The sequence below is a fragment of the Ascaphus truei genome, chromosome 7 (genome assembly GCF_040206685.1).
Source record: "Ascaphus truei isolate aAscTru1 chromosome 7, aAscTru1.hap1, whole genome shotgun sequence".
Taxonomy (NCBI): domain Eukaryota; kingdom Metazoa; phylum Chordata; class Amphibia; order Anura; family Ascaphidae; genus Ascaphus; species Ascaphus truei.
The window spans coordinates 85,078,303-85,094,264 of NC_134489.1; the positions used below are offsets into that span (position 1 = coordinate 85,078,303).

The window sequence follows — 15,962 nt, forward strand, 5'->3', positions numbered from 1 at the left end:
GAGGTGTTATAAAGATGAGTGTTTTCACTTTCTTACTGCTAACTTCAATGCATCTTTTTATTCTTTATACCAGTGGTTTTCCATGAGCATGTCCAAAGGGTTCCGCAAGCTTTTTCACACATCGCATGTTAATGAGGCCCGTGACATCACACCTTAGGACGATAGTTATCTTGCCATGGGCTTTATTGGACTGAAGATGTGAACAGTCCCCTACCCGAATGCATTGTTTGTGGGGCAAAGCTCTCAAATAATGCCATGGCGCTAGCCAAGCTGAAGTGGTGCTTTTCTACTAAACATAGCTACTTAGAAGGTAAAAACGTGGCCTATTTTAAGAGGCTTTTGAGCTTGCAAAAAAGGATAGCTTCAAATTTTGAAAACATAGTAAAAATAAGTGACAAAGCTATAGTGGCTAGTTATCTGGGGGCAGAGTTGGTTGCTAGAGAAATGAAAGCACATACAATTTCCGAGACCTTAATTTTATCCGCTTGCAGAGCAATAGTAAAGACAATGTGTGGAGAATAAGAAGAGAAGGAACTCAACAAGATCCCACTTTCTGATAATACCATCAGTAGGCAAATTTCTGAAATGTCAAATGATATTGAAAGAAATGTGATAGGTAAAATGAAAAATGTTTAGAGTTTGCCCTTCAAGAGGATGAATCCACGGATATTAGTGGCAAAGCTCAGCTTCTAACATTTGTTCGTTTAGTTGACAATTAAACAATAATTGAACAATTCCTTTGCTGTAAAGTGCTATCGGAAACAACGAAAGGACAAAATGTTTGACATCTTGACTTCTTATTTGAAATCTTGCAATTTCTCATGGAATACATGTGTGGGGATTTGCACTGATGGTGCACCCTCGATGACCAGATCTTTGAAAGGGTTTATGGCAATTGTGAAGCAAAAGAATCCGAACTTTGTGACTACTCACTTTTTGCTGCATTAGGAAACCCTCATTGACAAAACCATAGGACATGATTTGAAAATAGTCTTAGATCAAGTTGTAAAAATGGTGAACTACATAAAACAAAAACCACTGAAATCATGGATTTTTGCTATGCTTTGCAAATCCATGGAATCCGCACACATCAAGCTCATTCGACACACGGAAGTGAGAGGGTTGTCAAGAAGAAAGATATTGTCCCGAGTTTATGAACTAAGAGAAGAACTGTTGCTCTTATTTACACAAGAACATCTTGAGATTTTTTTAAATTTGCACCGAAATGACTTCTGGTGTTCAAAGTTGGCATACTTAGCTGACATTTTTCAGCCTTTGAACAAGGTGAACACTAACATGCAGGGATGAAACGAAAATATCCTGAGTTCGACTGACAACATTTGTACACTCCAGCAGAAAATTAGAATGCTGAAAATGCGAGCCTCAGAGGCAAATCTGGAAATGTTTCGTCTGGTTCCCAGACAATATGAAGAAACTTTCCCTATTATTTGCGATCATCTGGATTTGTTACAGGAAAGCATTAGTGGCTATTTTCCTTCTTTGTCAGTTGAAAAATATGATTGGATTCGAAATCTATCCATAGAACTACCATACTGTGCAGGCAAGTTCACCCTTGAGGCAGAAGAAGAGTAGACAGACATTCTAAATGATCGAACATTGAAGTTACAACACCTTGAACTAACTCTGTACTCATTTTGGATAAGCATCAAAACTGAATATCCCAATATTGCTGCAGTTCTCAAAAACATATATGTGCGAACTTGGATTTTCAGCACTTACAACATCAAAAATAAGAGAACGACTTCCATCTTTCGAAGAAGAAATGCGAGTGTGCTTATCCATTATTCGTCCAAGAATCAAAGAGATATCTAAAAAAGTCGTCAATCACAAGATGCACACTGAATCTTAGTTGTTCAAGTTGTATTTATTGTTCTTGCTTTTAACACTACAGGTCAGTTCGACAACACATTCACTGGCTCATCAGCTGTCCCACTTCAAAGGAGGTACAATGTGACGTTCATGTCTTGGGTAGAAAGCAGTTTTCATGCCTTCTATTAGTGCAATTGTTTCACAAGTCACTTCGCTCAACTGTCATGAGCCAAAACATATTAAGCAAATTTCTGGGAGATTAAAATGGCAGGTCTGAAGGGTTAATAAGAAATATTAAAAACCATTTGTTTCATTCATTCTTTCTATTACAATACTGTTTACTTCGTTTTAATTATTGTGTATATATATATATATATATATATTTAAAAAAAATATATATATATATCACGGTGATTGGGAGAGAGGGTTGGGGTTCCCCAGAATTTCCATTATAATTGGAGAGAGCAGGGTAGTAGACGGGAACCACGCAATGCTGGACACGGTGAGGCAACAGTGAATGTGACTTGCCCATGTCACAAGGTTTATGCTCAGCCAAGTTCCTGGAGGAAGAGCCGGAGCCTAAATAGCAGGGTCAGAAAATAATGTGAAAAAATAAAAGTGCGCTACTAGTAATAATGTGATGGCCTGTCACCACACTATTGTGACGTAAGACAGATTGTGACAAAACCACGAACACCAAAAATAAATATGTGTATACATATGTGAATACAGGACCTTGTTAGGAGTGAAGGAGCGTCTGCAGCTGTAAGAATTGGGTGGCTCAACACCCACACACTACAAGAAAAAGACAAAAACACAGCACACGACGCTCATAGTGCATTAAATTTATATAAAAAACATTAAAAAAGTAAGTATTGTGCGTACATCAAAGAGAAATAAAACGAGCATGTCATATGACAATTCACATGTTACCACATCACGACCGGATCTTGCTGAAATTGGAACTTCTCTCGTCACACACCAGGTATAGTTCGCAGATGACCCCAAATCTCAGGTAGGTAGCACCACCAGGGGGCACTGGACAATCCTCCCAAGTATCTTGATGATAGTGACGGGGCAGTCCAGGAAGATGGTACACACACGCTGCTCTTTGGATACATTTGCAGTCTCGCGCTGGTAGTGAGGTACTGCTATATGCATTACGTCCCACGGTAACTCTTCTGGGTTATTGCTGCGAACGGGACTTGTTCACTGGCCTTTGGTACTGGTATTTATACCATGTTCCTGGACTGCTCCGTCCCTATCATCACGAAAATTGGGAGGATTGTCCAGTGCCCCCCCGGTGGTGCTACCTACCTGAGATTTGGGGTCATCTGCGAACTATACCTGGTGTGTGACGAGAGAGGTTCCAATTTCAGCAAGATCCGGTCGTGATAGTAATAGTCACCTTGCATGCGGCAAACTCACCCTAACACATTGGTATGAGTCATATTCTAGGAGCAACGGGAATAAAGATATGGGACATTTTTCATACTCAGACATTTTTTGATTCAAAAGAAGAGCTATATTTTCTCAAGCCATGAAGGTATTACTGAAGATTAATTGGAGAGGGTGTGGGGGGGGGGGGGGGGGGGTTTAAGGACACACCCAGAAGGCAGGTTTATGCTGTGCTCAATTCAGGAGGGTTTCAGGATCAGAAACATGCAATTGGGATATGGAGGTGTGTTCTGATGTTAGACACGTGAATTCTCATCTTTCATGCGCCAGTGCCCTCTTTGGAAGGAATCAGATATTGTTGTGTGGTAATGTATAGGAATCCTGCTTTTACACTTTTATTTTCTAAAACTGCATATATTGTAGCACTGTATTATTTTGATATATTAAATCTAAAATGTAATAAGTATTGCATTTTGGGCTCTAATTGAACTGTGCACGTTTTTAAGAGTAATTGCATGTTGGGACACATTTAGCTACAATAGATCTTTAGGTGTTATTTGCATATTTTTCTTGACATACATTTTTGGTGGTGGCAGCGTTTTAAAGTGATATTTGTGAGATTTAGGGGAATATTACTCATTTGACGGACCCTTCGGGGGTGAGACGTTTGTCAGCTAGGTAGCTGTGTGTATTATCCCTTGTCACATACACGTCACGTGCTCCCAAAAGGGCCAGCCATAGCTTTTACGGGGCCCAAGGCGGCACACTGACAGCGGGGTATCTCTGGTACTTACCTTGAAGAGTGGCCCACCCCCTGCAGCGCCATAATGTCACGGCTGCATGTGGGTGTAATTTGACATCGGGTCACAATGACAATGCAACACTGCAGGAGGAGGGCTGCTCTGGAGAAGGTAAGACCCCGTCTCGCACCACATACACACCTTGGGGTGACACTTACATTGGCGTGAGCAGCGGTCCTGCGTCGGGCCGGGGATTCACCATCTCTCTCCTCTGGTTGGATGGAAGTTGGATCCCGGCGCCCGCAGGAGGAGGGAGAGGAGGGAACACTGGGCCCAAGGCACCCGCCTTGCTCGCCATGACCTAAGGCCGGCCCTGCGAAGGTGTGCCGTTCATGTCAGGTAGTATGTAAGCATGATCAGCCGAGACATGGGATGGGTTTTTATTCCCTCTAGTTAATCCCACTATGTGCTGAACAGGAGATTGCAGAGGAAAAGCCCCTCCTCGCCCCTTATCTTTATTATCTCCCTAACAAGGCCTGGGTGGGCTTTGGGTTGAGTAAACACTTGATTGACAAGTACTCTCCCGTTCAGGGGCCTCTGGTCAAAAATAATGTTCTTCTTGATTCCCAAATAAACCAAATCAAATGTATGCTTTAAGTGTGAATTACATTTATTCAACAAATAAAATGATATTGTTGAATTGTTTTCAAAATGTTGTCCTTTGCAGACGTGCAGGGATTGCACCTTTTTATAGTCCATTCCTGTTATTACTTACCATTCTCTTTTGAGCATTCTATTTACTTGCTCTAAGCAAATCCAAAAATCCTTACCATTTGCTATGGCAGCTCAGTTACTTGCGTACACATTTTGTAGTTTTCAATATTTAATTTTAATTGTAGTCTTCCGTGGAGCACATTATTTATACCGACTAACATAAATATACAAATAGAGTTAATGGATTCAGTGATTACAGTAGTTAAAGCTCCAGACATAAAATCAGTCCGTGTATGGGTTTTCCTGACACAAAGAACCTGAAGCAGGGGTACTCAACTCCAATCCTCAATAGCTACCAACAAGGTCAGCTTTTCAGGATATCCCTGCTTCAGTACAGGTGGCTCAGTCACTGAGCGACCTGTGCTGAAGCAGGGATATCCTGAAAAGTTGACATTGTTGGTAGCTCGAGGACTGTAGTTGGCCACCACTGACCCAAAGCAGCAGCAATAATATGTTTTTTTAGGGCTATATGTACTACGCACCATTTGAGGTGAACTCAGAAAATAACATCCTTATTAAGCAGCCTAACATTATTTGCGCGGAGTTAACAGAGTTTAGTGCACCTGGCCCCTGATATTAAAATCATTGTTAATCTCTAGCATCTGAGGTTACCATGGTAAACTCAGACTGAACCGGGCTCTGGGGAGAGCTCCATTTTGACCTCCCAGACATACATATTTCACCGATGCATTGGATTTTAAAACTAAAAACATCAGATGAAAGGGCAAGAGGGGACATTTGAAAATAAATATAAAAAACACTTGCAATGAAAGAAATAAATGAAAAATGTTAAGTTTGATGTATATTTCATTGTGATATTAAATTAGCATGTTTTAAAATACACATGACTTCATCAACTGAATCATAGGAATTGTGTTCAAACATGTTGGCACCAGACAGCAAAGTAGAAAAACACATTTATTTGTATGGACAAATGGTTGTGAGTCTTCATTTGTTTTCTTTCGTACTACTAGAACATACCAAAACATACCAACATTATACCATTAACAGGTTGAATAGTTGAAAATTAAATTGTACCCGAGTTTGTATGTATTATAATGTGTGATCTGTGCTTTACAAGCTCAACAGTGTCTTTGTGCAGGGCTGCCGACAGGAGGAGAGAGCCGGGACAAGTGTCCCAGGCCTGGGTTTCTGCGGCAGGCCTGGCCGGCGGACAAAGCAGTTGGGCTGACCTCTCGCCAGACCCAACTTCTTTGCCCGGCTGCCTTCCCCAGCTGCGGGCCTACCTCACTGTGTTCCACGCTGAGCTTCTGACATGAGCGCGCGCCGGGCCTCTCTGATGTCTGCGCACGCCGGAAGAAAGCTGGGCTCAACTTCCGGTGCACACCTGCATATGAGAGAGTCCCGGCACGCGCCGGCATCAGAAGCTTGATGTTGGACAGTCTGTGAAGGAGGCTCGTAGCTGGGGAGAGCCGGGCCCGGCAGCAACGAGAGGACCGGCAGCCGGGCAATGAAGGAGTGCCCGGCCACAGGCCTGAGACCATCCACAAAGTAAGTCTGTATTTTATGTATTTGGCTTTTTTATTTTTCATATGTATTTCGGTGGTGTTTATTTAATATGTATTTTGGGTGTTGGGGTTTTTTGGTATGTATTTTGTGGAGGGGATTGTGTGAGGTGGGGGGCAGGGAAGAGTGAGGAGGGGGGATTGAGTGGGGGTGGGGTAATTGACGAAGGGGGGAGAGGAGCGAGGGGGTGTAAGAGAGGGGGAGAGGGAGTAAGAGTGAGACGGGAGAGAAATACATGCGAGGTGTGGGGGGAGGTATTGAGTGAGAGTGGGGTAATTAATGGAGGGGGGGAGAGCGAGAGGGGGTTGAATGCAGAAGAGAGGGAGTGAGACAGAGGGGAGAGAAATACATGGGAAGAGTGGGTAAAATAGAGGAGGCTTGTGAGGTCTGAAATGGGGGGCTTGCAAAACCGCCGACATGGGAGGGTGGGGAATGGGGCTCTGTCGTAACTAGTCCTGAGCCACGGAAAATCTGTGTGTGTGTGTGTGTGTGTGTGTGTGTATGTGTGTATATATATATATATATATATATATTTTTTTTTTTTTTTTTTTAAAATAGGAGCACTAATAATTAAGAAATGAGTACTGCATGTTTTCTATTTTTTTTAAATGTATAGTTTCTAAAAAGTTTACATTTTACATGCATTCTGTAGCTTTTACAGCTTAAAACAAACTCTTCTGAAGCTGGTTAGTTATCCTGCAATTTTAATTTAATCTTTAGAATAATAATTAATTTAAGATACATGCACCATGGGGCACTTATTAATGTTTCACTCTAGAGTTACACTTGTGCAAATATTAAAAGTTATCAATAAAAACCTTATTACCCCTAAATCATGGTACAATGATGGAATAAGTTGAACACAATGATTCATCTGTCTTGAAACACTATGCAGGATAAATAGTCTTATGCACTATGAGAACTCTCCCGTTAACCAGAAACATTTCAGCCATTGTGTTTGCATTCCCATTTTTGTATATTCATTGACTTACTGGCAATAATCTCTTTATATTATTCATTAATCTTGGACTTTAGTTTATCCCAATCTAGTTTCAACCATTAACCAGGCTGCGCCACATAAACAAACCTTTTTGCCAAGTGAAATAAAGAGGTATGAGCATAAGCGAAGTTTGAAATATTAACTGTATACGCATAAAGTTTTTTTTATCCACCATGTGATATTGACTGATTCTCCGAATGTCTTCAAGATGTGCTGTGCTACATTTTTACATGTTTTTTCTTCTTAAATTGTATGTCTTAAATAAAGTATTTTTGTGAAACCTGACGTTGCTGAGAATTACGCCAGAATACTACCACTTTTGCCTGAAATGAGCAAAAATGGCAGTTGAAATGGGGCCCCTTACCTTGCACATTAAAGTTCAATTCTTGGTTTAATTTTTTTTGCAACGCTTAACTCATTTCCCCCAATTTGTTTGCAAAAAAAATAAGCAAATGTCACTTGGTTTGTGAACAGACATTTTGCATATTTCCAGATCTGATATTGTGCTGTAAGACGTATCATGCTTTAGTTAATAACATACATTGTATTTCTACTATATACTTATTTCTAAAGGAGCTGGAAAATCTGCACTGTTCACCGGGTGGATAAAGTCATGTGCATAAGTTAAGTTGTTTCTTGATGAACATTGCAATCAGTTGCTGAGGTCGTGCCTGATATTCTTTTAGAACATCATGACTTTGGTTGATTTGATCTCCTTCTAGTCTGTCGAGAAGGGTCACACAGACCACAGCAGCTATAACAAACAGGAAAAAAAAAAGTTTGGTGTGTGCAACTATGTGAGCTTCATAAAAAAAATCTCTATTTTGTTACTGATCAAGTTCAAGTCCTTGGCTTCAAAACAGAAATAGAAATACATTTTCAACGAGCCTTTTAAAGCTGCAGACCAAGCAATATCCTACATGTATTTTTATTTTTTAACAAATCAGTTCTGTACTATGAGAAAATACTTGTAGCATTTTTTTTAAAACCACTGTGAAATACATTATTAATGTACTATAATGTAACAAGCATTTCTTGTTTCTATAGTAACCATTTGGAAAGTCACACCCCCTTCCTCTTCTGAAACAGGATGTGGCCCACCCCTTTTTGAGCCCTGCCCTCTAGTCATGCACCAAGTGTATCTAGTGACTGCCTGGTCACATGATCTTCCCCACAGAACTTTGCATATTTGGTCCTCTTCTGCTGCACTGACGGCCATTTAGTGAACCCCCAAGCCGAATCTCCGCCAATCAATCAGAGGAGAACAGATTGACCGGCAACTTAGCTAATGACTTATTGTGTGGATTGTATTAATGCATGTATTAAAGGGGAATTTTACTCTTTTTTTTTAAACTGGCAGCATGGACTGCTGTTTTAATAAATCACCCATCGAATAGTCTTTGATGGGTGGTGTGCATCTTATCTTGTAATGTGGCAGCTGAACATACATTGCACTCTGCATGGAAGCTGCATTAGCCAAGAAACTAGAAAGGGTAGCCAGCAACAGTTAGAAGGAAAACGCCTCCCTATCTGTTTGGAGAAGGAGACGGTGAATGAGGAACAGCTAGAAAACATAGCAGGTAGCTCTTGTGAGATGTGTAGTTATAAATGCAATCTGATCGAAGATGTAGCTAGTAGAATTATGATAGAGAGCTGTAAAGATAAGGAGACACCGTTATGAGGGCCAAAAGAGAGATCAGAATTCAAGAATAGAAAATAACATGATGGCATATTACCCCCATTTTGACCCTGGGTCATAAAATCATAATTTTGGTCATGAAGCCTTCCCAGAGTTATAAATGTGTGTGTATGTATACACTGTCTACAAAGGTGTACGTCTCGGGGAGTCACGCCGCCCTCCCCGCTCACCTGTCCCGGTGCCCGGCACTTCTCTCGTCCCCGCTCAGACTTCAGACCTGTCCCGACGCCCGTCACGCTCCTGGCACGCGCGTGCGCACCCGCTCCAGCCTCTTAAAGGCACAACGTCCCGGACGGTGGGCACGCGCAAATCAAGCGCGCATGGACACTAACACTGCCCTCCCTAACACTTCCCCAGGGAGCTCACCTGGACCTGTCTCCTATCACAGCCTCACTCATACACACACCTCCACACTGCTGTTCTGCCATTGGACCCTCTCACCTACATATGCACAGCTGTGCCACTGGCACTTCGGCTGAGCATAGAACCTGTTGCTGTTCTCATCACTCTCTGCCTCCCTAGTCCTGTCTTGTTTTACAGTCCTGACCCTGTGTATCGAACCGGCTTCCTCCTCGACTACTCTGAATCTCTGGCACCTGACTTTGGCTACGGCAACACGACCTCTCCGCTCCCGACCTTGGCTACGGCAATACGACCACCCCACTCTCTCCGCACCTGACCTTGGCTTACAGTAATACGACTACATCCCCCTCTCTAACCCCGGACTTGGCCAACAGTACGTTCTACAATCCGTACCTCTCCTACCCCGGCCCAGATATCCAGACTAATCTACACTCAAGAAGTGCCCTTGTGGCTGTGGGTGGCGTAATATCCATTCCCACCTCAGCACTGCGGTCCCGCCTCGTTTGTGGTGAGCACAGCGTGACAAAAGGTAATATCTCATTAGGTAGAGAGGAAAAGCAATTACACCTTTTAGAGAAACAACATACCTTTAAGACCACAGAGATGACACATGGCAGCAAATACAGAAGACTCCATTTCTATGTTCCGTACACCAGCTATGTATGCTTTATTCAGATACTCCAACTTGTCTTCTTTAGAAAACGAACAGAGGGCTCCATCCAACCGTCCCTGACCTTAGAAATAAATGACTTTTACCCCTCTTGTATGTTTTTCAGTACTTCCTATCAAATCTGCAATGATGATGCTTGATACGAGTTATTACTACTACGTAACGGATGTTTCATTCACACCTCCTAAGTCTTATATTTAAAAAAAAAAAATTGTTGTACTGAAACATACTAGGTTTTACTTGTCTCATCCTACAAAAAAAGTTTATATTTCCAAATAATTCACATTTTTAGGTAAAAAAAATAAAACCTTTAAAGAAATATGAGTCATTACTGTTCGAGTTACGCAAGAGCCATTGTAGCTCGAAAGTCTTATAGCTTGAAGAGAGTCGTCATCCAATGTTCTGGGCTTTGCTCGTCTTATCCTACAAAACATTTATTATGTCCAGATCATTCTTGGGTAGAAAACCTTTAATGAAATACTATACTCTTACTACTGTAGCCCTGCTTCCTAATGAACGCAGGCCACTATCATATGCTGTATTACCTGTAGGCTCACAGGGTCTGAGCCTCTGCCACGGAGAGCCTGGGGTACACACAATACTTATAACTTGGTTCAGCGCCTCCACCTGCGACAGCTTCCGCCAGAGGGGAAGTGGGTCTTCGCAGGACTTATATACCTTCAACACACACACAGCAGTGTACCTTAACCAAATAACTTTACTTGCAATATTCTCACACATATATCCACAGGTGTCCCTCCCTAGAGGAGACACTCTAATCAGCGTCACGGCGAACGCCGACCCTCCCGTCTCCCTCCACCGGGTGATCCCACCCCGTGTCCAGTTCCCTTGGGAATAGTCCTCCCACCCTCAAGTGAGTCAGATATTTATATATATATGAGTGTGACTGCGCAGCCACTGTGTCCCGAAAGAACGATGGTACCGTTGGTGCACTTGGAGAATTACCTGCCGGGTACTCCAATACCCGGTGCTGCTACAAATCTTCACAAAGGGTCCGCGAGGTGCAGATGTCGTCAGCCGTGGATGTCCAGGGCGATCCCAACCGGACATGCTGCGGCTTGCTAGCGGGGTCTGAGCCCAGACCTCTCGCCACTTAGGACTGTCTTGGGGATGGTAGTGCGGCAATAAAGGGAACCGGAACTTCACTATGGCAAGTCCCTTGCTCCGCTTGTCTCTGCTGTGACTCAGGGCCTAACTGGGCCTGGGGCATGCGGCCTACGTAGGGGGCGGATTGCCTCCCCACACCGAAGCTCCGTCTCCTCTCCAGCCAGCTCTGAACAACGTGCGTGCAACCACCTCCCTTTTCTCCTTAACCTTGCAGCCCATTGGCTCAGCCCTATCACGGGGACCCGCGGGGGTTGATGGGACCTGTGTCTCCTACCTCCCTCCAATCGGAACTCTCCTTCGCGGGCTTTGCTTACTCTTCCCTGCGCATGCGCAACCTCTGGCTAGGTTAAGTCTGCATTGGTGCCAACCATAACATGGCGTCTTGGAGCGCTCCCTACTGCAGCGTACCCGCCCCCAACAACAACAAGGGCGAGAAGGGGGTCCCGGCTACACTACATTTTGCAATGCATTGCTTGTCTATTTAAATATGAAAATGTTTATTGAGGAATGTATTTATATGAATATTTGCATAGATCGAGTTATGAATATGTTGTACCTTCATAAAAATCGTAAGTGCACATAGTGTGGCCGACAATTGTAGAAAAACCTGGAATCCTCTTGCTGCATCGCAAAAGATCTTCAGCGAGTTCTTGGTGGAGTTCAGTGTTTCTAACAACCACTTTATCTAAAATAACTTGCTCAAACTGAGCTCTAAAAAAGGCATCCACAGCTATGTCTGTAATCACAACAGTCCCAGGTTCAATGCCTGTAACATAAAGAGGTGAGTATCCGTTATTTAACTAATGCAGAATTGGCTTTTAATAGTCCCACGTAGAGTACCCTTTTTTCCTTTGTACAGATTGCCCTTATTTTGCCATTTTTCTCCTGATTACATACTTCATACTGCAATCCTCTACTAGTTTTCTGATTTGAAGAAATATTCATGTAGAAATATTTTTGGCCTCTTAAGTTGTCATTTCTATTTGTTCATTCCCGATTACTGCATCCTTTCTTTATACAGAGATCCTCATGTAAGAACCTCATTAGACATTCATAAAATCAGTAGACATGGGTCGTATTTACTAAGTGGTGCTATGCAATGATTCCTTCCAGCGCTGCAAGATACCTTGTGGCATAACATTGCTTAGTAAATATGACCCTATCTCATAATAATTGTGATTGTGCTTTTGGGGTTTTAATTGGCAAAGCTAGTAAACACATCAAATTAAGATACAAATGTTTAAAATGGTATTTAATTGTAACTCCAATATATGTTGCTAAGTGGACTGGGAATTTGCATGAAAATATACAACTTAGCAGGACATATTAGTTAGATAGTGCTTTGTGTTACTGAGTAATAAAAGATCCGTAGAGTTTCAGGGCATTTAGATTTCCAACAAACACCCCTGCTGCTTACACCAGAATTCATAAAGCAATTTCTACTTATTACTGTTTTCTTGGTTCACTTTTTTGACACACGAAAAATGTATGCGCATATTTGGCAACTAACATATAGATTTTTTCCACTGGATAAAGGGCAATAATTAAAGATCCTTGACAGTTTAAATAATACAAAAGCAAAAGGCAAGAATAATAACCACCCTGTGTCCACAGTTTCAAACAAACATATACCTATTCCTCCAGAAGTTCCAATGCGTATAATGGTGACACCTCTGCACTTTGCATGGTGGAGAAGTTTAATTAGCTCATGAAGCATGATGGAAATGGAAGGAATACCCATCCCATGCTGTTGATGCAAAGATTATAGTATTACATTCTGAAACATTTTTTACATAAAAATAACAATCTACGTTAGGTGGTTCATTTATTCTACTATGTCATCTTAAACTTATTCTTATTCTTAACTATTCATTTATTCTACCATGTTATCTTAAACTTCAGCCAGGTGATACTCACGCTGATAGACAGCACAGGCCCAGCTTTGTACATACTGTATCTGTCTGTGCCAGCACAAATATCTGTTGTGTCATTACCATCTCCTTCCAGCCCCAATTCCTTGTGGATGAATAATGCAAAGGCCTTCATTCTGTTAGGACTTCCACCAACACAGACAAACTGAAAAAAGTGCAATAGTACAAGAAGCTGTGAGTTAGTAATGCATATTGTGCAATCCAGTCAATGCATCAGGCTGCTATCCCACAAAGTAATGATTTTAGGGTGGTAGTAACATTCTGTTACCTTTAAATTATACTGAAGCATGCAAGAGATATCCGCTTCTATATTTGAAGCCTTTAGTATTGTAAATAAAACAGCATATGCTTAATTATGATAAAGTTATGAGGTTAAGAAGATCACCTAATCCCAGACACAAGGGACCCGTTTAGCAAAACCTTGCTATTGACATTGAAATATGATAGTCAGATACTGTAAGCCTTCTCCCTGCAACCAGGATTGTGTGGTTGCCTTATGCTAAAATTTCTTTGAAACGCAAAACAAAATTGTCTCATTGGTATTTTATAGGAAATGGTTGTTTTTCCCTTTCCACCTATTGCTTATAGATGGGCTATTAATACAATGCAGAACAATCCTTTAGGCAAATGTGTCAGCAAAGGGATTGTGTATATCAATTTGTAGATGGAGACGTAGATTGTTCTCTAAGGAATAATATTTTTCTTCCTACCAGGATATTTTATTTGAAGTGGAGTCACATTGAGCAAATGCCAGATTTTAAATCCATAAGTACTGTATATATATATATATATATATATATATATATATATATATATATATATATATATATATATATATATTTATTTTAAAGGAAGAAAAGGCACTTGTTAGATTTGAGAGCATTTTGATTAAGTGGACGAGTAGGAATGAATGATACATGAATTTTTCCTATGTAAATGTAATGAGTCACAGTTTAAATGCTGTTCTGTACATTGTACTTTGCTCTTCGCACACGGAAAAGTAATCTGAACATTACAAATTATGTGCATTCTGATCATGACTAAAATATAAGGTTCTATTTAACCTTGCACCTATACAAGCTGCTGAGTAATCAACTCGCTTCTCTCCAAAGTACTCTGTCAAATTCCCTACAGCGTATTGTACAAGACATAATAAATGACCAAACATCCACAACTTGTCTTTTTCTGCACATTAGGATTTTTTTTGTCAGCAGAAATGAATGAAAAGAGAAATGATTTGTGAGCATGGATCTGCCTGTACTGTATTTTCAAGAACAAAACTGCAGGTCTTTTCATTACCTTTACATCTCCAAACATAGAGGGTAAATTATGGGTTTTAGTTCCTAGATCAAAATGATATAGGATGTCTTCAGACATCAAATCCAGATGAGGATTTTCAACATGAACACGTCCATTCCTGGAATATAAAAACAGAACTATTGTGTATCATCTGTCTACTATCTCACATAACCATACAGAAACAAAATGTAAAAACACTGTGTTGGATCGATAGTTCATTGATTTTTCTTATGCATTCATAATAATTAACATTTTAGATTACACCATTCTCGATATTTTGTCATCTGTCTCAAAATTGTGGAGAAGGAAACAAATATCCAGGGCTATCAATTTACCATCAGAAATGAAACGTAGAGGTATATCTTACAGTGTGACACATCATGTTCAAATAGCAGATTCGATTTTACTCAGCATCTGGGTAATTAATTATATTAATATCTAACCAGTAGAAGATGGTAAGATTTACAATTTAAAACAAATGAAAAAAACACTTGCCTAAAAGCATACAAAGTGTCCCTAAATGACCTGCAATCTGTTTCTGTATTTGCATATAAATCAGATCTCTTCTCTGGAATTTAAGTTGTAATACTGTTTACTTACTTAACATAATCGTCCATTTCAGGCAACTTGGGTTTGTTGTTATCTGCTAAGATTGGTGCCATCTCTTTTTTTCACAAGACCAATATTAACGTATAATCTTCCAGGATAGTCTTAATTACTAATTTCCCCAAATGTTATTGCTGTTTATAACATTTCTAATTCCATGCCTTACTTGTCTGGCACCAGCGAATCCGTTGTTATTATAAGGAAGGGTAATGCCACGTGTGGGGAATGGTAGAGCCCACTGATTGGCTGTTCTTGTGGGGGCGTTGTCCCCTAACACCCACCAATGGCCTTGCTTATGAGAAGAGGTCTGGTCACTGAAGCAGGGCAGATGTCTGATGATCCCAGTGTTCCATGTACTAAACTCCTGAGATTGCTATAATGTTCTAAAGCTAACATCAATAAAAAAATGTTTTAGGCAATCCTTAGCATTTAATGCTTACCATTTGAATATTGGGATTATACCATGTACCAAGAGTAATACCCCAAAAAAGAATACATATTTTATTAAAGCCATGCACTATAACAAAACCTATACAAAAGCCAGTGAAAGTGAGACACAACTTCACTCCTTGCAAGCTTCACTCAGGATCCATTCATTGGTAGCTAAAACTATCAATGGAAATACTGTACTGGCACCTAAGCCTTGTTCTTTAAACTCACAAAACTTTTAGGTTTCGGCCAGCAGAGGTCAGTCACAATCACTAGTACTATTCGTTGAGTATCAGGTAATCTCTAGAATTTGACATATATTAACCAGTGTGGCAGCAAAGGGTTTAAAACCTGTGAAACAAACATTAAAAGATGTTATAAAATACAATATGATTGCCTGTAACTTTAATCTCCAGTCTCACTTAGCAATGTATAACGAAGTAGCAATAACATAAAATCCCCCGGCCATATAATGCCCACTGACCAGTGTTGACAATATGTTTCAGAATTTAGTAGATGTGCAGATTTAAGCCTAATTGCCAAAAATATAACTATCAGTGTGTGTGTG

At 40.8% G+C, this 15,962-nt stretch overlaps 1 protein-coding gene across 2 annotated transcripts; it reads right to left on the reverse strand.

The window, feature by feature from the left end:
- Nucleotides 1-5,647: 5,647 nt before the first annotated feature.
- Nucleotides 5,648-15,467, reverse strand: UPP2 (uridine phosphorylase 2). Of its 2 annotated transcripts, XM_075609338.1 has the most exons (7): nt 14,960-15,467; nt 14,360-14,477; nt 13,047-13,205; nt 12,762-12,876; nt 11,686-11,895; nt 9,919-10,065; nt 5,648-8,023 (listed from the first exon to the last, which is right to left on the reverse strand). In XM_075609338.1, the coding sequence occupies exons 1-7, from the start codon at nt 15,019-15,021 to the stop codon at nt 7,881-7,883; spliced, it is 954 nt and encodes a 317-aa protein (XP_075465453.1). In that variant the 5' UTR covers nt 15,022-15,467; the 3' UTR covers nt 5,648-7,880. The 2 variants fall into 2 exon arrangements, with proteins under 2 accessions (XP_075465453.1, XP_075465456.1); XM_075609341.1 differs by lacking the exons at nt 14,360-14,477; nt 14,960-15,467 and having other exon boundaries at nt 13,124-13,205.
- Between the last annotated feature and the right edge of the window lie 495 nt (nt 15,468-15,962).